Source organism: Astyanax mexicanus, chromosome 6 (assembly GCF_023375975.1).
Source record: "Astyanax mexicanus isolate ESR-SI-001 chromosome 6, AstMex3_surface, whole genome shotgun sequence".
NCBI classification, from domain to species: Eukaryota; Metazoa; Chordata; class Actinopteri; order Characiformes; family Acestrorhamphidae; genus Astyanax; species Astyanax mexicanus.
The window spans coordinates 52,077,966-52,104,329 of record NC_064413.1 but is presented as its reverse complement, the minus strand read 5'-3'; the positions used below and the strand labels follow the sequence as shown (position 1 = coordinate 52,104,329).

The 26,364-nt window shown below is 39.8% G+C and overlaps 1 protein-coding gene across 6 annotated transcripts in view; it reads left to right on the top strand.

Annotated features, from left to right (window-relative positions):
• Positions 1–26,364, top strand: part of kmt2ca (lysine (K)-specific methyltransferase 2Ca) — a 252,908-nt gene that overhangs the window by 12,881 nt on the left and 213,663 nt on the right. For all 6 annotated transcript variants that reach the window (XM_049480854.1, XM_049480856.1, XM_049480857.1 and 3 more), the window contains exon 2: positions 13,262–13,420. In XM_049480854.1, coding sequence (XP_049336811.1) covers positions 13,263–13,420 — 158 coding nt within the window. In that variant the 5' untranslated portion in view covers position 13,262. The remainder of the gene's footprint in view (positions 1–13,261; positions 13,421–26,364) is intronic.

Below are 26,364 nucleotides of genomic sequence, written 5' to 3'. Positions count from 1 at the left end.
TCAATTACAGTGTAATGGCTTCTACAAAATCTGTATGGATGAATCACCACCTTTTAGATTTAGTATTTCACACCTTTGAGGCTTAATGAAGCAGCCAGCTACACTTGCTGAATAAATAGACCGGGTGTGGGATATGTGTTTGAGCTCACTGGCCGGGTTTTAACGTCAGCGTGTAATCATAGATTTAATACATCAGGAGAAAAATGTCTTCTATTTAAAACTGGTGCTGGGCGGTATGAACAAAAAATATGCATAATTTTTTTATTATTTTATTAGATTTTATCTTTTTATATTTTTTTTTGCATGAATGGGCTTTAATATAGGTTTGTGACTTACTCTACTGTTAGGAGTACATATAATATAAAACACTAAGGCTTTAAATTGATGCATTGGTTACTATTGTGTTTACTTTGTGAGGCATTGCAGTATTAAAATCGGCCACAATTCCCTTCTTTTTCTGGTTAACAAATACATTCAGTTCTGTGTGCATTAAAATTATACTGTAAGCTGTAAGTTACTGCTCTTAAAGCTCTTCGTACCTCATATAAAAAGTTTTATGGAGTTTTATCACTTGTGCTAAAAAAAAAAAAAGATTCTGTACTCAGGACAGAATCTGGGCTCCTTTGGGGAACGAGAGAAACTATTCTGCGAGCTGTGGATTGATTGCTTAATTTAATTTGTCTATTTTCTAAGGAAAAAAAGTTGTTGTTTTTCTATTTTACTTGGATAAAAACAATCAAACTGTGAGGAACAGCAGCAGGAGCTTCTTAGATAAAGTGCTGTTCTCATTTTTCTCCAGGCAGGACAGAGCAAGATGAGCATTTGGCTCCACAGAGCTGAGCTACCATTACTCCAGTGTACTCCAGTGTATAGTTAGCAAGCTGTATCTGCTGTTCTAGACAGTGCTCCGCAGCGCCTCTAGTGGTATGGCGATATGTGAAAAATTCATAGCGGTTTTAATTTCCCCTCCGGTTTCCTGGATGATCTGGTATACTGGCCAGCACTAATTAAAACTAAGACTTCTCAGTGCCCAGTAGTCTATCGGAGAGTAATATTCTGAGGAATACAGGCAGGGATTATATACCACGTTAAATTGCTGTTCATCTTAAATTCAGCTGCTGGTTGGGTTAAATACTCACCTGGTTTGGTTTAGTTTAATTTTTTTAGCTGCATTCAATGTTAGATTGAAACATAATGTATATAATATATATAATATATTTCATCAATTAGAGAATGTCCATGCTATGGTGCTAATGATGCTGTCTTAGAGTTTCTAGAGCAGTGATTAGCATTCTTATTCACACATGGCAGGTGTTGTTTTAGGTTTCCAATTAAGCTGGGTATCACCTGATATAATCAGTTACTGTCTGATTAGTTATGAGGTAAGATACTGCATACTCAGAATAAAAATAAGATATGCAGACAAAGATTGTGTGGATAAGTCTGAATATATTGAATATAATAATTGAATATATTGAAGTTTGTGGGTTAAGAAAGAAGGTGGCTTCAGAAGCTTCAGGAGGTGGTCTGAGACGCATTTAAAACAGATACAATTCTGATCACCCAAACCACTTCAGGAGGTGGTCTGAGACGCATTTAAAACAAATACAATTCTGATAACCCAAACCACTTCAGGAGGTGGTCTGAGACGCATTTAAAACAAATACAATTCTGATAACCCAAACCACTTCAGGAGGTGGTCTGAGACGCATTTACAGCAGATACAAATCTGATCGATCAGACCACTTCAGGAGGTGGTCTGAGACGCATTTAAAACAAATACAATTCTGATCACCCAAACCACTTCAGGAGGTGGTCTAAGACATTTAAAACATATACAACTCTGATCACCTAAATTACTTCAGGAGGTGGTCTGAGAAGCATTTACAGCAGGTACATATCCGATCGATCAAACCACTTCAGGAGGTGGTCTGAGACACATTTAAAACAAATACAATTCTGATCACCCAAACCACATCAGGAGGTGGTCTGAGACGCATTTTAAGCCATGCTCTTCTAGTAGTATAAAGGCGTCCTTTACTTCTAGACTCAGTCACCACCAAACACTCTTCCCAGTACACCTAAAACACCAGTAATAACTAACATGAAACAAGCAAATTTGCAAAACAGTCAGATTTCATTCTATCTAACTGGAGATTCATTTGACCCCCAGGTTTGTGAAGGAAGGTGTAAACAGGGTCTGAGTGTGGTCATTCAGTACAGTTATTAACCTAATTTAGAAACGTACCCCCAGCACAGGGTTTCCCATTGTGCTGCTTATACTCCTGAGGTTTTTTCACTGTTGCACCACCACTCTTTCTCATTATTAGTTTTCCATTACGGAGTGCTGTGTCCCAGGTTCACGCCGGTGTGGCCAGTTGTGAGCGATAAAGCTATGTTTTAATTTGGAGCTTGAGGAAACGCACAGGTCTGGAATGTTCAGAGCTTTAGCTCCGTCAGGACTTCATATTTGCGTTAAACTTGCAGTGGATGACCCAATTAGGCCCTGATTGTTTTGCTGTTTTTTTTTTTTTTTTTTTTTTTTTTCCTTTAACTAAAAATATTTTGTATTTAACTCATGTTCTTGACTCTTCAGTGTCAAGTTAACTCAAGATATGATATAGTTCAGTTATAAAGAATTAATAAAGATGTTCTAAAATTTTGCATAGGTTGCATAGAGTGGGCCTGTGTGGATGCTAAGTTTGGTTGTGAAATGTAGCCTGAACTAGGGGTGGGCGATATGACCCTTAAATAATATCACGATATTTCATGTTATTTTCGCGACAACGATACTCTTGGCGATATGACAAAACAAAACAAAACAAAAAAAAAAATCAAAAATACACTATACACTACAAGAAAAAAAAAATATATATAGATATAGATATATTTATTGCTACACAAAATATAATACTGCACACCCCTAAGTGAGAGTCAATGATCCAGAATGTCAGGATACTAATAATAATACACTCCAAATATCTTCATATATCCAGGATTAAAGTAAAATAAATGATACTGGACAGATATAATCTGTTTCTAGTAGATATATAATGGGAAATGGGATGGGTGATATGGCACGATATTTTAGGGTATAATATCATTCACGATATTTAAAAATTTTGATGATATTATCATGTATGATACAATATGGCACACCCCTACCCTGAACAACATTGCCTGTCAGATTAAGGATCAATTCACTGGAAAGGCAAGCAATCTGATCTACACCAGTAATGGCAATTTTTCAACTATTCGGCTCTGGTACCTACACTACTGGTCACTACTTGTTTTTTGGTACTTGGCTGGGGATTTTTTGGGTTTTTGTTGGCCACAAACCTGTAGTAGTTGACTAATTTGACAATTTTTTCAGATGAGTCGATTAGGTCCCTAGTCCAATTGTGATTCCAGTGTTTCCCTAACACTTAGCCAGCTACTTTAACTAGAGTTAGTAATGGGGTTAAAGGGGTAAACTCTATGCTTTCTGCAGTAGTTTACCCCACCACAGGTTGTATAGAAATCAGTGTTTAAACTGTGCAGCGAGCAGAACTGTCGTTACTTCACTCCATCAAGCAAAGACAGGCTACAGTATTTTGGAGTCAGATGTAATTTTTTGTGTTTGTGTAAACTGTACGCACATCTTTCTCTCCTGCTCTGAAGATGCAAAAGAGGAGAAAAATTTGCAATTGGCCACCTTAACCCTGTCTAATAATTGGATTTACCAGTGTATGTAGGTCAAGTGTCAATGAGCTTACCATTTTTGTGTTCCATTAATTAGTACTAAAGGTATTCAAATCAATAAAACAGGACAAGGACAAGAATGCCCAAATTTATGCACCTGCCTGAATTTAGTTTACAGTATTATTGCACACTTAAAAACTGTAAATCCTATAAACGTCATTTTACTTCTAAAATATCACTGTGTTCGTCTGCTATATTATATATTTAAATTATATTAAGATTGCTGCTCTGAACAACCAATGATTTGTAAATGAAAATCATGAAAATTATCAGGGATTCCTATTCCTACTTTTTTCATACCACTGTATAGTGTACGTGCAAATGTGGGCAGAACTGAGATTTTGAGATTTGTCTATACTTTTCCACAAAAATAAGCTTCCTGGAGAAGTAGTGCTGTGCGATATGACGATAAATATCGTGGGGACGATAGAAAAGTGTCTACTTACCTTCTATCGTCCTTATTGTTTCTACAGTATTTTCATTAATTATTCATGCAAATATATAAAGTAGGCTACGATGAAATGTATTGGCGTGGTCACTTTGCATAAACTCGGCTTATATAAGTGATAATAATCTTTGCAAAAAAAAAGGTTCATAATGTGGTTTTGCGACATGACGCTGCTTTACGTTATTTGACGGACACTTTAAAAAATGTTAAATGAGTTTATTTTGATAACTCAATTTAAATACCTGTATAATTTTGGAAAAAAATAGCTACTGCATCTACCTCATCTGTTTTCATTTGATACATATATATATTTAAGCAATAGAACACGAGAGGGAGTGTGTTATCGCGAAATAACATCACGGCTGTGATGTTATTCGCGATAACACATGACCTCGAGTGTTCTATTGCTTTTATACAACAGTTTCTTTTTTTACTAAATATATAAAGAAAATAAATCAAAGAACTTTAAGAAATTCAATTTTGAATATGCTTTAATATGGACCGAGCCTTCCGCCAAAAAGTAGTTCCACCACAACTTAACTACATACAGTGTATGGTTCAGGCAGACTAACACCACGAAAATTAGCTTGAAAGCAAAATTGGGAATAAGTGAAGATGGTGACGTTAGGAGCGTGAAATAACGCTAATACTCTCCTCTCCTGCTCCGTGCAGTCGTCTTCAGGTGAAAGCCGCGAATTTTAGCATTTCTGCTTATTTTCCTGGGTGGTGTTGGTTTTAGCTAGCTGGCTGGACTGTGGTTAGGTTAGCGTAGCTTGCTTTAGCTCAGCATTAACTTAGCTTAGCCTAGCCTGCCTGGTTAGCGTTCTGGCTGTCAGACGGCATTAACCGAGCGATTTTCTTTCCCTTTTTTCCATGAAAGACGAGCCTGCGCTGCGGGCGAGCGTGCCGGGCTGAGCGCTAGTCTTTGCTAAGCTAACGCTGCTGCGGGTGTCCTGTGTGTATACGCCGTTACTCGGCAACACGTCGGCGGAGAGATACAAGTTTAGTGTGAGAAGGCCGTGATGTTATCACGAAATATCATCACGGCTAGATCACTTCTCAACCAATCAGATTGTGAGGTCGGAACTAACTGTTGTATAAATATACATATATATTGCTGCACTAAAAGGTAGTAGTTCTCATTAGTGAAAGTTTGGTTTAATTTAATAAAGTTGGGGAAAAAAAGTAAGCAATGATATTTTTTTGTCATATTTTTCAAAGAATAACTGAAACGTACTCAAATGGGGTATATCATGATATATATTGTTTTCGTGATATAAAAAATTCCATATCGTGATATGGAATATGATTTTTCCCATATCGCCCAGCACTATAGAAAAGTATTGGATTTGTGATTTCAGTATTCAGTAATATGGAGACCTTAAATATGTGTGATGCTTCGGTGCCAGGATGGAAGACACATTTTTCGAACTTATCCGTAGTTTCACAAAGTGATTTGTGAGTTTTTGAGCTGTTTAATGAAGTCCACAGCTAATTCTCAGCTCTGCGCTACAACAGCCTTTGTTGCAGAACTCCCGGTGGTACATTAGTTGTGAAATGTGTATTTTGAAGGCCAAGTTTTGATCGTCTTCACATTGGCAACACGTGGGCTCGTGGTGTAACTTTGACACTATGAATCTAGCACACTGTGGGCGTCGCTAATGTGAAGCGTGGGGAGACGTGCAGGCAGTGATGGTTGGAGTGGCCCCCTTTTAAATAGACGCTCCACCATATTTACCAAAGCTGCTAATGACACACATCGGGTCGTGCTAGCGGGCTAGTTCGGCCTAGTTAGACGGCGGGTTTGACTTTTTTACGGCGCGCTCTGCATTCGGCATGGGCTCAGCACAAGCGTTCCTGTTATTATTAACCTAAATATGCAGGAGGTGGGAATTTTAATGTCAGGGTAGCGGTGGGGGATCACCGTAAATTGGCGGCCACTGTTTAATGAGTCACCGAGCAGCGTTTGTCACTTCAGGTGCTGCTGGTCGTGAAGTGGCTTTTTATAAACTTCATCCATTACCGTCTCTCGCTGAGGGAATGCATATGGAGCGAGGTGGTGACGGCAGGCTGATATGCCGTATAGTGTTCGATTCCCCCTCCCACACATCCAGCTACGCCTTATCGGTGGGGTAATGATCACCTAAATATAGCCTCCTCTCAGGTGACCCATTGAACCTTCTGCAATCTGCGCATCTCGACAAAAACTTTGCACAGGTTGAGAGAAAAAGAACACTATTTAAAAAAGAAAAAATATGTTGTAAAAGTAATCAGTTTGAAAATCTAAGTTAAGAGACCTTAATACAGATAGGACACCCTGATATGGTAATGGTGTGTTACCGTGCATTCACACTAGCAGGGTCAAGTCACTTGTTTTGCTCCACGTTTGTCTCTTGTGGGAGTGTTTGAGGATGTTAGCGCTGTTTCAAAGTGGGTGTGTATCAGTGCAGATGGTTAGCATGCTAGCAAGCTATCTATTGAGCTATTCACTACTTTCTTACATGCTTTATTTTTCTCCATTTTGTGCATTTGTATTTGTGCAAAAATGCAACATATAAGACAGCAAAAGCAGAAATAGAGGTTATAATCATCTCTGTCATCTTAGAACCTAGTGTGGATATGAATAGAGTACAGTAGGAACAAACAAAAAGTTCTCAAAGCAGAAGATGCAAACATTGAGCCCCTTGTCTTTGATTGGTTTGAAGAATTTGTTCGAATAATTGTCATAGAATGTCGTTTCTCTGTGTCGTAATTCATTCAATTCAGTAAAATTAAGAAAATCTCAGTTCTATTTGTCGTTTGCCGCTAGTTGCCTTGTCATGGCTACACTCCCATGACTCCCTCCCATAGGAAATGCATGATCTCCTGTCTATCTGTCGCCTGCCAGTGTGAACACAGGGTTTGTGTGTGTTGTGATAAATGTTACGATGTGATAAATTGACCAGCTGCAGCATTGGTGTTGGAGTTTTTAAACACTGTATTCAACCATATGCTGCTCACAAGACTCCGTTGGCTGGATATTTCTGGTTGTTGGACTAATCTCATTTCAGCAGTGACACGGAGGTGTTTAAAACCTCCAGCAGCACTGCTGCTGTATCTGATCCACCTACTGTACAAGCACAACACACACACACTAAAGACCTCGGCATACTTCCAGCGAAACAAATTTCGTGAGCATTGCACGAAGTCAAGCATGCTTTCGCAAGCTTTTGATCTAGCATACTTTCTGCTGCTTTCTGTATGCTCCACAACCGCAGGTGGTGCTGTGACATTAGTTTAAGTTAAGTTTCATGACTACCGGAAAACTATCACCCATCGTGCTGTCTAGACAAGCTCCGGTATGTATCTCTTAATGAAGAATCATAAAGGTGACTGTTATGCTGTATCTGCTCAGCGAGCCTCTCCGAAATCATCCAAATTTGTTTTCTTGGCACGACTCTTTTATAACGACCAATCACAGGGGTTGTTGCGTTGCGTGTTCGGCCATGGAGTTCGCCCACCTTCCATGTGTACGACACGGCGAACGAAGCCCCTGTGCGCCATCCGCGGCTGTTTGTTTTCTCCGTAATTATGTCACATTGTTCACTAAAACCACGCAAACGTCTTTTCCGCATGAAGTATGCCGAGGCTTTAACACCTTATACACCACCACCATGCTAATCAGTGCTAATCTCTGCAGTGCTGAAAATAATATACCATCACCCAAATAGTAATAATAGCTGTATATCCGTGGTAATCTTTTCTGTGGGTAAAATGATTAACAAGGTATGCATACTTTTCTTCTGCACAACAGCATATTGTGAAGTGATTGCTAAAATCTCAGGTGCTCGCTCTTTGCTGTCTCACCCTCTCTCTAACTTGCGCTGTCTTTGTCTCAATAACTCTCTCTTTCTCTCTCTCTCTCTCTCTCTCTCTCTCTCTTTCCTGAGATATTAAGATACAGTAAAAAAAAAAAGCTCTAGTCTGCCTGATCTAAGCCACACTACACTATTATTACTTCCCCCCTCTCAAAAATACAGGAAGTAGGAAAAAAAATTCTAGTTAAGCACAAGCAATGGATTTTGTTCTTAATAAAAAACGCCACAAACTTGCTCACTGTTCCAGATCTAGATCTAGAAAGATGGATTCTCTTAGGGTGATGGTATGGGAATGAGGTTCCTCATGTCTGTTGTTAAATTAATACTTTGTGTAATAATGATCGTTCATTGTATTTTTTTTGGTTTCGTTTCGAAAAACTATTGTTAGGGTATCGCTACCGGTTTTTAAAGTATGGTATCTATAACGGTATCAAATATTTTAAAACTATACCCCTCACTATCCTAAACTTATTATTAATTGAAAGCTTGTTGAGCTTCATAAGGGTGAAATTGTTTTACATATTTTAGAATTATATCGTATAATTTATTGCAATTTACTTATTAAGCAAAAATATTCAATATTGGCAGTAGTAAGGATTAACAACTGGTATGCTGTGAAGCTCGAGTGAGTGGAGAGAACATGCTGTGGATGTGTGCTAGCTTTGCTGTTTTGTGTCTGTGTGTGTGTGTGTTTGTGTGTGTGTGAATCAGCGCTGGCTCAGATAAGAAACTGCAGGAAGAAACAGAGCTGACTGAGTCTCTGGTTTCTGATTGGTTGGGATCTTAAAAACAGCTACAGTCAGGAGGGGTGTGACTGACCTGGGCCACACGGATTCCCCTGAGCGAGTGAGCAAAACGCAGGGAGGGAGAGAGAGAGAGAGAGAGGGAGTGAGTGTTTGAGAAGATTCGGAGTGTAAACAAGAAGCTCATCATGTAATTTCCTCATAAACTGAGGAGCAGCAAGACATGCTCACTGAAAATCCTGAGTATATATTTGGATTTGAGAGGCGTGTTGATTTGCTGCTGAGTGTGGTGGATTGATATGTTCATACAGTGAGGAAAATAAGTATTTGTACACCCCGCGACTTTGCAAGTTCTCCCACTTAGAAATCATGGAGGGGTCTGAGATTTTAATCTTTGGTGCATGTCTACTGTGAGAGACATAATCTATAAAATATACTTTAAAATAAAATACATTTAATAATTTATTTGTGTGTTACTCGTGCAAATAAATATTTTAGGGCTAGGGCTGCAACTAACGATTATTTTGGTAGTCGACTAATCTGACGATTATTTTTCTGATTAGTCGATTAGTCAGCGATTTTCTTTTTTTTTTTATTATTTTTTTTTTCTGCCATGCCCTCCCTCTCTGCTTGCTGTGGGCTCCTGTTTTTAGCTTTCACTATTGGTTCAAAACCATAGAAACAGCTGAACGTGGGATTTAAAAGCCCTTTAAATGTCCAGAACATCGTTCTTTGCATGTGGAAGTAGCTGATATTTAGTGAGAAAATGTGAAATCTGCTGTGATTGGGCACGCAGGCCATGTTTTTGTCCCCAGTAATTTGTGTAGTGCTTTTAATTGAAGATTAGTCGACAATGAATATTTGAAGTCGACAAATTTTTATAATAGACATTATCAATTATATCAAATAATCGTTGCAGCCCTAATTTGAACACCTGCAAAAAATTCTGGCCCTCAAATACCTGTTAGTCTGCCTCTAAAAATTCCACCTCCATTCCTCTTGTTATTCTAAATCAGAAGCACCTGTTTGAGGTCGTTAGCTGCATAAAGACACCTGTCCACCCCACACAATCAGTAAGACTCCAACTACTAACATGACCACCACAAGGCTGGAAAGGGCTACGGGGCAATTGCAAAAAAATATCAACTGTTGAAAAAATTATTAGAAAATGGTGTCTTCCGTGGATGTCCAGGTTTTATTCAGGCCCCCATGCTCTTTTTTTCCCCAGCATGTATAAAACTGTTGCTTTGGCCACTTTTGAAAGAGAATTTATACTTATACTGAATCAAACCTATGCTGTACCCTACGCGTCGCTGCAAACCCTATGCCGTAGATCGGCTCGCACCTCCCTGATAATGTAACTATGTGTCGTGGACAGACGCAGCTGTGATTGGTCGTCGGGCCTTGTGTTCCCAAGTATCACTAGTTCAGAAATACAGTGAAATATCATGATCTAGTGCTGGGCATTTCCCCAGTAATTTGGTTAATTCGAATTACAGTTTTAATGCGATGTTACATGCAGACATTTTATTTTTTTAATCTAAAATATCCGAAAACGCTCCTCATTTCTGAAGTGTTTATCCATCTTACTTCTAAAATTTACAGCGTCTTCGCTCTCCGGTGAGGATTCATGATTAATTGTGGAAAACACAGGAGTTCTGCTATGACTCATTTAGTGCATAATTTTTCAATTTTCAGTCACAAACCCCTGTTCTGAAGTATAATCCATTGTCCGTCAGTGTGTGAGTTTCTCCACGGCTGTGTGAATACGAGGTCAGTGCGTGTTATGAACTATTCGGATTGTAAACAATGTTTTGAATCATTGGTTCACTCAATGAGTCAACTCAAGTGGAGTTTATATCGTTGCTGTCCTATAAAAAACACTTTTGGAAGTTGGATGGGGGAAAGAAAGAGAGAGAGAGAGAAGAGAGAGAGAGGACAAGTGAGATGGCCACACACTGGGCATCAGCTGTTGTGGTCAGCCCGGATGAACCGCGGTGCGACAGCTTAGCTGTTTTTGTACGTTGGAAACCGGCGCGAGTGCTGCGGTTAAATCAACATTCAAATAAATAATAACAATAATAAACACCCGGTGCGCGGCACGCTGCAGGACGCCGGGGTCTTTCTTCCTCGGCCCCTGTGGCCCCCACCTCAGCATGACTGTGCTGAATAAAATCTCTAAATTAATTTAAGCAGGGCTCCATGGAGAGCGGCGGCGCCACGCCGTGCGGAGAGAGCTTCCTGCCGCGCTGCACACACACAGCTGCGCTCACCATGAGTCAACAACACTACCTCAGCCTGCTCAATCAGGCTCGTTCTCTCGCTTTCTCTCTCTTTCTCTCTCTCTCCCTTTCTCTCACTCTAACACATTCGCCCTATCTCTTCTTTCCTTTCATGCTCAGCCTCCAGTCATCGCTTTCTCCAGTCGATTTGTCTTCAGGCTGTTAAAATAGGCTGATATCTGTGAGATATGGATAAATGAGTGTCGTAGAAATGTGTGTTTTATTATGTAATGAATGTGTGATTGTATTATATATATATATATATATATATATATATATATTAGGGGTGGGAATCTTTTACTATCTCACGATTCGATTCGATTCCGATTTTGGGGGCCACGATTCGATTCAAAATCGATTTTTGATTCAAAACGATTTGATTTATAAAAATTTATTGAAAACTTATTGAAAAAAAAGCCTCCAAAATATACACTGGTCCTGGAGAAGGTAATGTGTTACAAAAACAATAAAATGTGCAGGAATGTGGGTCCTCAGTGACAGAGAAATCACTGGGATATCACAATGACGTTAATGAACAATAAATAAATAATAAATAACACTGCTTTATTACCAGGCTACTAGCGGTGGTGTGTAGGTGACGCTGCTGGGCTGATGTGATGATAGCAGTGGAGCGCTAAAGTTCAGGAGCAGCTGCTGATTAACTAGTTAACTTTAAGGTCGTTGTATTTCTTCAGAAAGGGGGCAGGAGGTGGAGAAATTAATTCATATTGTCCATTCCTTAATTCCTCTGTGATGGGGAGCTGAAATTAGCTCTGATTAGCTTATTGTTATTTTTCCGTTCCGCCTTAAATGCTGCAGCCCGCTGCCACCTGTAGCGTTATTTAAGGTGGAACTGGAAAGTTAGCTAGTTAGCTAGCTAACAGAAACTGAAACTAACTACTAGCGATCTTTTTTATGCTTGTTATGAAGCATTCTGCCATAAAACATTAAAACTACACGTTAATCTAAGGTAATATAGTGCTTGTTCTGCCATCTTACCGGTGATTCTCATACACCTACGCTCTGTGTGGGTCTGACGGTAAGTTCAAACTGCAGCGGCCACGGTCGCTTTGGGCAGTGGGAGGCGGAGCGAAAAACGCTTCGTGCCGCTGCAGTGTGAACTTACCGTGAGGGGTAGGGCCAAGGGAAGAAATGGGATTGGACCTTAGAATCGATTTTGGGACATTTTAAATCGATTCTGAATCGTAGTAAATGAGAATCAAGATTCTTATGTGAATCGATTTTTTGGCACACCTCTAATATATATATATATATATATATATATATATATATATATATATATATATATATATATATATATATATATATATATATAAAATACAATCACACATTCATTACATAATAAAACACACATTTCTACGACACTCATTTATCCATATCTCACAGATATCAGCCTATTTTAACAGCCTGAAGACAAATCGACTGGAGAAAGCGATGACTGGAGGCTGATATATATATATATTATTATATTATTATTATTTTTTTCTTTTTGTGAGCTAAGCTGGTGGTAAAACGGTTATCAGATTTTTTACAGAACAGGTCAATTTGAATATCATCAATGTTGGTGGAAAAAACTTGTCAATAGTTCTTTTGCTTTTTCATGTAATTTAAATTTGACGGTTCATTACATTTTATCAGAATTTTATCATGCATGGACTTGTACAATATCCCAAATTACCAGTAGGGCTGGATCATGGTTGAGTGGGTTGGTTGGGGTTGGTTGGGGTGGGTGGGTTGGTGGGTTGGGGTGGGTGGGTTGGTGGGTTGGGGTGGGTTGTTGGGGTGGGTGGGTTGGTGGGTTGGTTGGTTGGTGGGATGGTTGGTTGGTGGGATGGTTGGTTGGTGGGATGGTTGGTTGGTGGGATGGTTGGTTGGTTGGTTGGTTTATCCCGAAGGAAATTTAGGAAATGGTTCCAATTACTCCTATGATTTATTAATAGTCGCATAGGACACTCCTCGCTCTTCCCCAGCTACTTAACATGATGCTAGACTAGGCCCTAGTGTGTGTTAACAGTATTGGCAGTGATTGTCCTCCTTCAAAAAATGAACCTCACTCCCCTGGGGGGAGAGGGAGGACCATCCTACTCACTAGTTGATTGATTAATTGGCTATTTGTCACAGCTGTAGTTACCTCGCTTATTTCTTCATTGTCTCTCTCTATCTCTGCAGAATGTCATCAGAGGATAAGAGTGTGGATCCCTCTGACCAAGGCCCATCTCCTCCCCTGAGCAGTGCAGGGGCCACGCCCTCCGGGAGCCCTGCACCCGCGGATAAGCGCCCCCGAGGACGGCCCCGAAAGGATGCTCCTGTACCCAAACCCAAACGCAAGTACGTATCTGCTCTGATTCAATGCGATTTAAGCAGTTATTAATATCCTTGCTGTGGGATTAATAAATTATTATTTAATTACACTCATTGAGTTTCACAAAATGCAATAACTGTAAATGTATGTACTGGAATACTTATATTGTGATAACTGGCATAAGCTGTAATGTTTTATGAAGTTTTGAAAATTACAGCAGGTGGTTCTTTGCTCTGATGTTGTTTAACAAGCCTATTTACAATCATTTTGACTCGAATCATGCTGATTTTTCCTTTTATGGAAGGAAAAAGCCCAATAAACTCTACTGTGATTGGGTGTTTTATACACTGGCTATGGATTGACTTTTATTGAAAAGTGTTTCTGTCGTCTGGTTGTGTGCCCTCTCAATGCGATGTGCTCTTGGCAATCTGAGTGAATTGTAGCGAGTTATCTTTTAGCATTATCTTCGCTCGTTTCTTAGGGTCTGGATGTCTTAAGCCTTAGTTCTCATGTTTGATTTAGCTAAAGTATTCCAGCTCTCATTGGGTGTAAATATAATCAACTCTGACAATGCTGTGATGTAACAGTTTTGGTGGTTTAGAATTAGCCTGTTTAAACAGCTCTCTTTTGGTTCTGCTTGAGTTTTTTTTGAAGGTAAAACAGCTGTGTTTTATATTATACATACTATTCAACTGTGTCAAGATAGTCTATGCAGTTTTACACTCTGGAACACTTAAGTTAAAGGGCACTGAACTTTTTAATAATACGGAAATGTGCTGTTCTCAACAAGGTCTTTGGTTTAAGTTTCAATATTTCTTTAATACAGTGTTTTATACTTCATAAAGTGTCTTGTTTTTTGTTTTCCTGTCAGTAGTGACATAAACTGTTGAGAATTAGTTGGGTCCACTCTGGCTGTGAGAGGAAATGGCCAAACTGTGCTGAACCGAGTCGCTCCAGAAGCAAAACTAGACACTCCTGATCTATGAAGATTGATTTATTGCAGCTCCACATGCTCTGAGGAAGGAGGTTCAGGGGAAATTAAGGAGACTGTTAGACCGTCAGTGCGAAACTCTGGATAATTTTTAGGTGTTATGAGTTTTTGTAGCAGTGCGGCAGCAGTGCAGCTGAGGTTTATAATCTGGGCGGGAATTTGGTGGAATGTAGGCTCTGTAGTCCAAACACGAGTCTACATCAAAGAATTCAGCTGTGGTGACTGAGTTGGTGCACGGTTTTTGGAAACTGAAGTTTTTCCTCCTCTATTCTTTCACTTTTTCACTCTGTTCAATTTATAATGGCAGTGAAATCTCTTTGAGGTGGGAGATTTAATGGGGAAACTGGTTTTATAATTTTTTTTTATTTCTAATTTTTCCCATTTTCTCCCCAATTTACAAGGTCAATTACCCAACCCACTCATTAGGACTCCCCCTATCACTAGTAATGCCCCAACACACCAGGATGGTGAAGACTAACACATGCTTCCTCCGATACATGTGAAGTCAGCCACCGCTTCTTTTCGAGCTGCTGCTGATGCAGCATTGCCGAGCAGCCAGCGCGCTTGGAGGAAAGCACAGCGGCTTGGTTCTGATACATCAGCTCACAGACGCCCTGTGCTGCAGACATCACCGTAGGAGTGATGTGGGGAGAGAGCGCCACCTACCCACCCAGAGGGAGCAGGGCCAATTTTGCTCCCTCTGAGCCCCGGCAGCTTGATGGCAAAGCTGCATGAGTGGGGGTTCAAACCTGCGACCTCCTGCTCATAGTGGCAGCGCTTTAGACCACTGGACCACTCAGCGCCAGTGGGAAACTGGTTTTAAGTGCTTGATTGATGCTGTGATTTAAATAAAACCTTGAATATTTTGAGCGTGAATGTGAACTTGCACATTTGTATGTCAGTTTTGGTTTCAACTGTGTCTGCTTAAGACCAACTATATACTGGGAGGTTTTAATGCAATTTTAAAAATGGGATATTTACATATAGAAGCTGTGGAATCTTTGTTCAGAAACCTGACAGCGATATACATATTTTACACTTTTCCTGAATTGAAAAACATGAAGGTTGAGTTTGCACAGCATAAAAAAGTGCTGTTTGTTTACATTACAAATTATGAAAGAATTAAAAATCGTAATCGTAATCAAGAATATCGAGATTAATGTTTGTAAAATATCTCCCAGCCCTCAATATTCATCTTAAGCCCCTTAAAATTTGAGTATTTGGTATGGTTGAACCTTCATAAGTGGTTAACCTACATAAGACCTAGTACTACATCTGAAGTACCAGGATGCTCGTGTGTGAACAGAAGATGCTGGATTGCTAGAAAATATATAACCATAATGAAGTCTGGATTACAGTTGCCGGAGTAGAGAGCCTTATACCGGTTGAGGATGGTGGAACTGTATTCTCTGGAATGATGGAGCTCTATCCACTGCTTTTGCCCCCGCCCAATGCGCAGTGTTGAGAACTGTGCTTGATCCGACCAGCTATCAAATATACTGCTTTTTAATTGAGCTAAACTGCTGATAAGGCTCAGTTTATTCTGATATATTAGCCAGATAATTTACTGCTATGTACCAAAGCTGTCTTTGCTGCTCCATGCTGTTTACACGCTAATAGTGCAGTATGTGCAGTGTTCACTGCTCACAGCCGCGATACTGCGACAGCTGCACTGCTCATCCTATTGAAAACACTGTATTTAAAAGCACAGCGGCCAATTTTCAGCCCTCAGTGTTAAGCAGCTTCACACTGCACAGATATACACACTGGAACACAGAATCTTCACGCTATATTTACTTTCTTGCTCCCGCGCCAGACAGCTCTGACCAGAGACTGTAAAAAAAGATGGACGCCGTGTCTCCGTTCCCATTCATTCAATGAAAATGAAGCCAAAATCTTCCGCCATGTTGGCGATCCTGACACCCGAGTCTGCGCAGTAGAGAACAGAGGAGGGAGAAAGACTGTGGATAGCAACCTACTCATTTAAATAACCCCGCCCCTGAGGGCTGCCTCGCGGTCACAGACTGCAGAGCGGGGCGGAGCGGAGCTGACGGTCTGTTATTGGTCCCGCCCATAACCATAACCAGCCCTTTTACAATAACCACACCTTTTTTGAATAGAGCTGAATAACGTTTTAAAAACCGAATTCTGTGGGGATATAAAAATTTGACAATATAAGCAGAGGTTACACTAGCTGCTACATTTAAATAATGGAGGTAGAATTACACTATATTAGAAAAAAACGTGATTGAGAGTTGTCTGTTTTGCCATTGAAACCTATGGGGATGGGTGGAGTTACACAGCTTTCTGCAGCCGAACAGCAGGGGCACCCGATCTGTGGTGGCTTCACGTTTGAGAGACGATGCTCTGTCCAGCTATACACAGTCTATGGCTCTGACCAATTAAAAGAGACGATGTGCTCGCGTGGTTTATTGGTGCGCGTTTTGGTGCATTTAGGTTTATGCCTGTGTAAAAACAAACCAAACAGAGTGAGAAATACTCCAAATAAATGAACTCCTCAACTGATTCGGATCATAGAAACTTTTACAACTACAGTGTGAAAATGCTCTTTTATACTCAGCAAATTAAGCTCTAATTCAGAGATCTTTACAACCAAGCTGAGATGTTTATAATAAAGTAAAAAAAAAAAAAGTTTCCTCTATACATATTATCATGCATTCTTTTTTCCAGCACCCCACGTTGGCTTTATCGCCGCTCAAACATACAAGTATATACTAGTATTTTTTTTATCACCACACATATAATCGCATTTTACATTTCTTACATTCATTTTTTATTTACATTTAAATGTCCACAACAATCTTAAGAACAAGTGTGATTAATCACAGTTTTTTCAACATTAGGGATAGTTACTCCAACAAAAGCAGGATAAACTATTTGTAATATTACCAATTATATTAGATGAAACGGTGAATAAGCAGGTGTTCCAATACTTTTGTCCATGTAGTGTGTTTTTATACCATAGTTATAGTATGTAGGAGGAGAGGCAGATATATGTTAGGAATGATGGATAACCTTGTATAAGTGTGTGTGTGTGTGTGTGTGTGTGTGTGTGGAAGCGTTACACTGTGAGAAGCAGAGAAATGCTTATCCCTCCGCTGGCCTTGGAGGAGACACTCGAGTGTGCTGAGGTGCATTAGCATGGAAGAAGAGCTGTGTGAGCCACACGAGGAGGAGATGCTCAGAAATGGAGGACGTTTTCTTTTTGCCAAGCTGCTTTTGGCTTGCAAATATATCTCTTCACACAGCTTTGAGGCGCCCAGAGGGAGAAAACTGGAATATGGCTGCAATTTTTGTGAATTTCTTAGCTCTGTCTGCTGGTGGAGATGCTTTAAGCACTAATTTAGTGAGAATATAGGAGTATATTTGCCTTTTTCACTATAACTATATTTGTCCCAGCAGATTTACGATAATTTTCATTTTCAATTTAGTAGCATAATAATAGTCTTAAAATCATAATAATTTTAAAGACTAATTATATTAGGATAATATATATAGAATATTAAAACTGAAATTCTTTATTTTTAAATATCATAATAGTATTAATATTAATCAGGTAAAGTTAATTTACTCTTCTCTCTAAGAAAAACACAATGGGTGATGCGTAATGTCTTTATATAAGTGGAATGGTGGCTAAGTGGTTAGCATGTTTGTTCTCCTTATAAGGGCGTTTTTTCCCCGGCCGTGTCCCAATTCACTAGTGGTCGTGTATTGGACTGCAACGACAGTTATTTTTCCTTTTTTCTTGGGTTTACCTGCTTTGAGATCAGCTGTTCTGCAATTGGGTTCAACAACCCTCTGGGCTGGTGAGCTACTAGTCTGTAACACTCCATCCCATTACACTTCATTTTCCAACAACAGATTTTATTTTAGTGGCCGCCACGCAGTGGCTTGGAAAATATCTGGCTCGTGGCCAAACTTAATTGCGGACCCCTGGTGTATGTGGTGGTTTAGGTATGCAGTTAGCGCCTTGCTAATTGGAGTGTAAATCTTTTATTAGCTATGTTAGCTTAACATTAACCACTGAACATTTTGCAAAATGGAGCTTTGTAGAACTTTCTTGATGTTCCCAAATGTTCTCCAATGTTTGGTGATTAAGCTAGAATGAACATGCCGATTAAAACGCTCTGGAATGGTGTTAAATTTCAACAAATCTTCAGGGAAGTCGTGTATTCCCGTGAACATGAGAAGTGTGTGTCATCCAGGGGTTTTATGTGAGAACTTTGGCTTGTGTCGATAATACGGGGCCTCTTTTCAGATCAGGTGGCAGTCTTCAAATAAACAGGGCTGATATAGGGCAGATTAGTGAGGCACCTGATACCACAGGTTGGACCCTGCAGTACCAAATAGCACAGGACTGTTTACAGCAGTAGCGCTGGGTTCAGGAGCCTATAGTCACACTGCCAATGGTGTAACTTCGGCAAGACTTGTAGACACCCGCTTCTCCAGATTTGCTTTTGAAATAAAGAGTGATGATGATTCTGTTAGATATTGAAACATTGCTGTGAGGATTTGACGGCATTTGGCCAGTGAGGGTCTAGTTACTTTCAAAAAGTAATCTGATTTAAATCTAATTACTCCTTTAAGAAGTGACTTAGTTACTTTATGGATTAATTTATTTTAAAAGTAATTAAGCTACTTTCAAGTTACTGCCACCTCAACATAAGTTTTGCCAAAACTTGTTTTGCTGGAAGCTTTGCTCCACCTTTTGACTTTGTGTTTTTGAAGCTAGGTAGCACTTTGTCATTGGTTGTTTGAGTGAACAACCAACCTTGACGTTGATTATCTTTAACTGATACAAACTTGCAATTGTGTCTGTATTTCCAGCTTGAAAATGCGCTTCTCTCTGTTGATATTTTGGTTGCAGACAACAGTTCCAGCAATAAAGTGAAAACTGTAAACGTCTTTTTCGTCCATCGTTTCAGTGTTTACATCCAGATGCTACAATATCTTTTTACTAAGGAAAATGACAAAAAAGAAAGCACAGTGTCTTGGATAAGTAACTTTTATCTGATTACTGGATTGGGAATAGTAATATGTTAGTTTACTCGTTACTAAAAAAAATGGTCAAATTACGTAACTGTATTTGGCCATGAGAACATTTGTGAGTTTAGGCACTGATAATGCCACTCAGACCTATCCCAAACCTATTGGCTGGTGCTCATTGCTTTGGGGCTTTATTCTCCCCTCTATCTACTGATCGACATTGGGCATTATGGCTTTAAAATCATGAATCATATCAGGAATTGTTTTCTATGGGAATTAGACAATCTGTTCACGTGCACCATAAAGTTTCTGAACTCTGATTTTTAAAAGTAGAGTCTAGATACTTGTATACATCTAGAGTTCTATTTTAGAGATCTATAGGAGAGCCATCAACCGTGATGAGCAGCTTGGTTTAGGGCGTGTCAGTATGTCTTTGCTATCGTAACGTTGGGAAAAGAACACATCTCATTTCCAGACCACCAGACCCATCGGCGTAGATATATTCATAAGTGTCTTTGATTTATATAAACTATGCAGGGGAAAGGTGTGAGAATAGACTGTTGGCTGGGTATAAGATAGCAATGAGCATCGCAATGAATCTTGCCGAGGTGTGTAAGAAAGGGCCTATAATGGGCAGGCAAGCCTCATTGATGTGATCTAAGGAACACCTGCAGAGCATGAGGAAGATGTCTACAATATTAGAAAGATGGTTATAATGTTATAGTTGATTAGTGTAGGGTTTTTGTTTGTGGATGACTTCTGACATCTGAACTGTTTAAGTAAAAAGCAGCATTTGTCTCTTTAAGTGTCTAATGAAGGGTGTTTGTTTTGGAGCGTTGTTGCATCATCACTATGTTTAAACATCCATTGCTTAAGACATCAGTGATCCGTTTGTTGATCTCCATCCTGCTGTGTGCATCACTTCCTGGCTCTTTGTTTATCATAATGATGGAGACAGGAGACAGAAAATACTGGTCACTAGATGTGCTATATCATATCGTACGCAATAATATTGCCAATATTTTTAAATATCGAGAATAATATTATACCCTGAAATATGGTGCCATATCACCCACCCCTAATTATCATTACACTAAAATCAGGGTACTACTTTTTTGCTGTTTTTTAGCAAAAGAAACATTCACACTGTTTTCATTTCCCATTATATATCTACTAGAGACAGATTATATCTGTTCAGTATCATTTATTTTACTTTAATCCTGAATATATGGAGACATTTGGAGTGAATCATTGTTACTATCATGACATTCTGGATCATTGACTTCTGTTACAAATCTGATAAAATCCCTGTAATTATAAATATCTCAGTTAGGGGTGTGCCATATCATATTGTATGCGATTACATTTAATTTTCATTTTGTTGCAGTGATGTATTCTTGAATTATTATTTTTTTTTATTTTGTGTTTGGTCGTATCGCCAAGAGTCGCTATCGCGAAAATACCATTGTGTTATTATTTTAGGGCCATATCGCCCACCCCTACTGGTCTCCTAAGTACAGTTTAGAATTGGGTAGTTTGGTGTGTTTTAGATGTGTTTAGAGGTGTACACATATGAAGAAATGGCAAAGATTTAAAAAAAAAATTATAGTTTGCTAAACACTCTTAAGGCCCCCGTCCACATGAATCCGGATATTTTTTTAAATGTTATGATCTCCGTTTTGGCCGTCCGTCCAAACGAAAACTGCATTTTCGGTCGCTTAAAATGGAGATTTAAAAAAAATTGCACTACCAACGGAGCCATGTGGACAGGGAAAACTAAGCTTTCTGACAACGGTGACCTCACCCAGCGAGTCTGCGCAGCTCTGCGCCTGGATTGGTTCTGTTCTCTCTGCAATTTGCCGGTTGATAACACATTTACAGCTTAACTTATTATTACTCTCACGTTATCTAACACAGTGAAAAGTTAAATTTTTTAAGATGCACTAGTATTGTTATTTGTGGGATATTGTCCAGAAAGCATTTATTGTCAGGCCTAAAAGTGTCTCTATAGTGGATGTAACATATGTACACAAATCAAAAACACATATAATCTGATCTGGGTGTCCCAACCTTTGCACTCAACTGCATATCTTTGCCTTCATAGTTTAGATTTCAGAGATGTTTGTTAAATTTCTGTAGGCTGTTTTTGCTCTGAGCTGCTTCTCATTGGTGAAGCTGATGCAACCTCGCAGTATCGGGTTCCACCTGTAACCGAACTCACCTGGCTGGTGTTCAGACGCTCCTGCAGACCTTGATAAGCTCGTGAGGTGTGTTAGATCAGGGCTGGGAAGGAATTGCTGACAGATGGGTCTTCTGGGATTTCTGAGTCGACAGGTTCCTGATTTAGGGGAGCAGTGATTATTAAATCAGCTCTGTACATCTAAACTGCTTCATTTCTTACATAATAAACCAGCTGTAGGGTTGCAACGGTATGAGATTTTCACGGTATGATAACCGTCTCAGAAAATACCGCGGTATCACGGTTATCACGGTATCACAGTTTGTTACATATATTATTAAACTGACCTTTAAAGAAATGACAACAAAGGTTTTTTGTTCAATTAACTATTTATAGAAACCTGGAACAATTATAATTTAATGTCTCCTTAAAAAAATAAGCTGTACACCATCAGGTGAAGGAAATTAGTTTTTTCCACTACTCTTAAGGGCATTAAGAGTGTATATAAAATATATATATATATATATATATATATATATATATATATATATATATATATATATATATATATATATATATATATATATATATACAGTTGTGGTCAAAAGTTTACATACACTTGTAAAAAAACATAATGTTATGGCTGTCTTGAGTTTTCAATAAGTTCTACAACTCTTATTTTTCTGTGATAGAGTGATCGGAACACATACATGTTTGTCACAAAAAACAGTCATAAAATTTGGTTCTTTCATAAATTTATTATGGGTCTGCTGAAAATGTCACCAAATCTGCTGGGTCAAAAATATACATACAGCAACAAAATTTGTCAATTTTGGTGATGTAGCGAGTTGTGTCAATCAAATTAGCTTCATGTCATGGCCTCTTCACTTCTTGTAAGTGATTCTGATTGACTACAGCTGTTGACTTCTCATGAGCCCATTTAAATAGGGCTCATTTGACCCAGTGATTAGACTCAGCTACAAAAGCTACAATGGGAAAGTCAAAGGAACTCAGTGTGGATCTGAAAAAGCAAATTATTGACTTGAACAAGTCAGGGAAGTCACTTGGAGCCATTTCAAAGCAGCTACAGGTCCCAAGAGCAACTGTGCAGACAATTATACGCAAGTATAAAGTGCATGGAACAGTTGTGTCACTGCCACGATCAGGAAGAAAACGCAAGCTATCACATGCTGCCGAGAGGAGATTGGTCAGGATGGTCAAGAGTCAACCAAGAATCACCAAGAAGCAGGTCTGCAAGGATTTGGAAGCTGATGGAACACAGGTGTCAGTCTCCACAGTCAAGCGTGTTTTACATCGCCATGGACTGAGAGGCTGCCGTGCAAGAAAGAAGCCCTTGCTCCAGAAAAGGCACCTTAAGACTCTGCTGAAGTTTGCTGCTGATCACATGGACAAAGATAAAACCTTCTGGAGGAAAGTTCTCTGGTCAGACGAAACAAAAATTGAGCTGTTTGGCCACAACACCCAGCAATATGTTTGGAGGAGAAAAGGTGAGGCCTTTAATCCCAGGAACACCATGCCTACTGTCAAGCATGGTGGTGGTAGTATTATGCTCTGGGGATGTTTTGCTGCCAGTGGAACTGGTTCTTTGCAGAAAGTAAATGGGATAATGAAGAAGGAGGATTACCTCCAAATTTTGCAGGAAAACTTAAAACCATCAGCCCGAAGGTTGGGTCTTGGGCGCAGTTGGGTGTTCCAACAAGACAATGACCCAAAACACACATCAAAAGTGGTAAAGGAATGGCTAAACCAGGCTAGAATTAAGGTTTTAGAATGGCCTTCCCAAAGTCCTGACTTAAACCCCATTGAGAACATGTGGACAGTGCTAAAGAAACGGGTTCATGCAAGAAAACCATCACATTTAGCTGAACTGCACCAATTCTGTCAAGAAGAGTGGTCAAACATTCGACCTGAAGCTTGCCAGGAGCTTGTGGATGGCTACCAAAAGCGCCTAGTTGCCGTGAAAATGGCCAAGGGACATGTAACCAAATACTAATGTTGCTGTATGTATATTTTTGACCCAGCAGATTTGGTGACATTTTCAGCAGACCCATAATAAATTTATGAAAGAACCAAATTTTATGACTGTTTTTTGTGACAAACATGTATGTGTTCCGATCACTCTATCACAGAAAAATAAGAGTTGTAGAACTTATTGAAAACTCAAGACAGCCATAACATTATGTTTTTTTACAAGTGTATGTAAACTTTTGACCACAACTGTATATATATATATATATATATATATATATATATATATATATATATATATATATATACACACACACACGTTACACACATTACATGTCCTCTAAGAAGTAAATATTCTGTATTTAAAATATTCAGTACAATTATTTAAGTTTAAATTATTTAATATCTGATAAACTGAGCCTGGGTCAGTGTCTGATCAACAACTGTTGTAAACGTCCGTTTTACTGCCAAGTTGGTATATAACCAGATACTGCAGAAAGAGGGGATTTATTTCTGACATGATCCTCACAACAGAGATTTCTATTTTAAGGCTTTCACAGCGAGTCTGGTTTTAACATATGAAAAACAGGCACGTCAGAATTTGAAAATGAACGCATGTAAATGAATGGCGTCTTTCACATCCAGTCCGGCCAGGACCTTTACACGGACACGTGAATCCATCGTAGCACGCACTTCACGCCTGTACCTGCGTGCCCAAATTTCGGATAACTCAGCGCTTTTGCGGGCGCTTACCGCATGGGTTGTGCACGACTACAAAGAGGTTTTATTTAGGTTCAGAGTAAAATTATAAACTAAACACATACTTTGCGCTGCACAGCGGGGTGGTGTTCTCGGAGATGGGAGAATAGGTTTGACGTATGTTCACCTTTAGCTGTGACTTTACGGCCACATTGATTACAAATCGGATAACCATCCTCGGGTGCGTTCGGCGGGTCTCTGAAATAGTCCCACACTGCTGATTTTAGTTCAGCCTTTTTTTAGGCGGACGGAGATTTGTTTAGTCTGATGCACTTTCTGCTGTTCTCACCGCTGTGTGCTGTGAGTAGCTGAAGCGGAGCAGAGTTGCGCATGCGCGGGTGAGTTTCTCCGCTGGCTTGCCTTTTACCGGTAATAAGAAAACACACACGGTATGATAACCGTGCATTTTAATACCATGGTATACCGTGAAACCGGTTACCGCTGCAACCCTGACCAGCTGTTTACATTTTATCTGTTCCGTAAGATCTGGGTTAAGTCTTTGTATAGTCTTTGTTAAATGTATAGTAGTATTGATGTATCAATGAGTGTGGATCAGAATTTACACTGTGTGAAAATCCACCTTGTTTTCTATGAAGACTAGAAGGAAGCCATCTTTGTTTACTGTGTGTTAGAACATCCGGTTCTACAGCAGATCCATTGATCTAGATTATAACCAGTCTCAGAAAAAAATACTTCTTTAAAGTGGGCGTCGCAAAGTAAGGTGTAGAATAAGTGGTTTAAGCTAGTAATCTAGTATAGTGTCAACTATACACAGAATCAGTGGTACTGCTAAGTGAGCAGTAGACGGTGAGGAAACAGTTAAAGGAGATAGTGGGACATTGCCGGTTGTTGTGGAGTGTGTGTGGTTGGAGGTGATGTTTTCTTGTGGAATCAGTAGTAGTGGTGTGTAGGTAGTGAGCAGTGGAAGGTGAGGAAACAGTTAAAGTACAGAGTGGGACATGGTCGTTTGTGGTGAGTGTGTGTGAGTGTGCGAGACGGAGTGTGTGTCTGTGCGAGAGTGTGTGCAGTGAGCAGTAGAAGGTGAGGAAACGGTTAAAGTCCATGGTGGGAGATGGTTGTTGTGCGAGAGTGTATGAGTGTGATGGCTGTTTTTTGTGGAGGAGGTGTGTGGCTGTGTGTGTGTGTGCACAAGAGTGTGTGTGTGTGTGTGTGTGTGTGTGTGTGTGTGTGTGTGTGGTTAGAGGTTGTGTGTATGTTATGTGCAGTAGAAGGTAAGAAAACGTTAAAGTTAAAGTACAGAGTGGGATATGGTTGTTGTGGAGAGTGTGAGTGTGTGTGTGAGAGGGAGAGATGGCTGGTTGTTGTGGAGGAAGTGTGTGGCAGCGTGTGTGTGTGTGTGTGTGGTTGGAGGTTGTGAGTAGGCAATGGGCAGTAAAAGGTGAGGGAACGGTTAAAAGTACATGGTGGGAGATGGTCGGTTGTTGTGAGAGTGTGTGAGAGTGTGTGAGAGTGTGTGAGAGTGTGTGAGAGTGTGTGAGAGTGTGTGAGAGTGTGTGAGAGTGTGTGAGAGTGTGTGAGAGTGTGTGAGAGGTTGTGTGTAGGCAAACAGCACAAGGTGAGGAAACAGTTAAAGTACACGGTAGGAGAGGGTTGGTTGTTGTGAAGTGTACGCGAGTGAGAGAGATGGCAGGTTGATGTGGCTGTGTGTGTGCGAGAGTGTGTGTGTGTGTGTGAGTGTGTGGCTGTGCAAGTTTGTGTGTGTGTGTGTGTGTGAGAGAGGGCTGGTTGTTGTGGAGGAGGTGTGTGGCTTTGTGTGTGCGAGAGAGAGTGTGTATCTGTGCAAAAGTGTGTGTGTGTGTGTGTGTGGTTGGAGGTAGTGTGTAGGCAATGAGCAGTAGAAGGTGAGGGAACGGATAAAAGTACATGGTGGGAGATGGTCGGTTGTTGTGGAGTGTGTGCGAGGGAAAGAGATGGCCGGTTGATGAGAGTGTGTGAGAGTGTGTGAGAGTGTGTGAGAGTGTGTGAGAGTGTGTGAGAGTGTGTGAGAGTGTGTGAGAGTGTGTGAGAGTGTGTGAGAGTGTGTG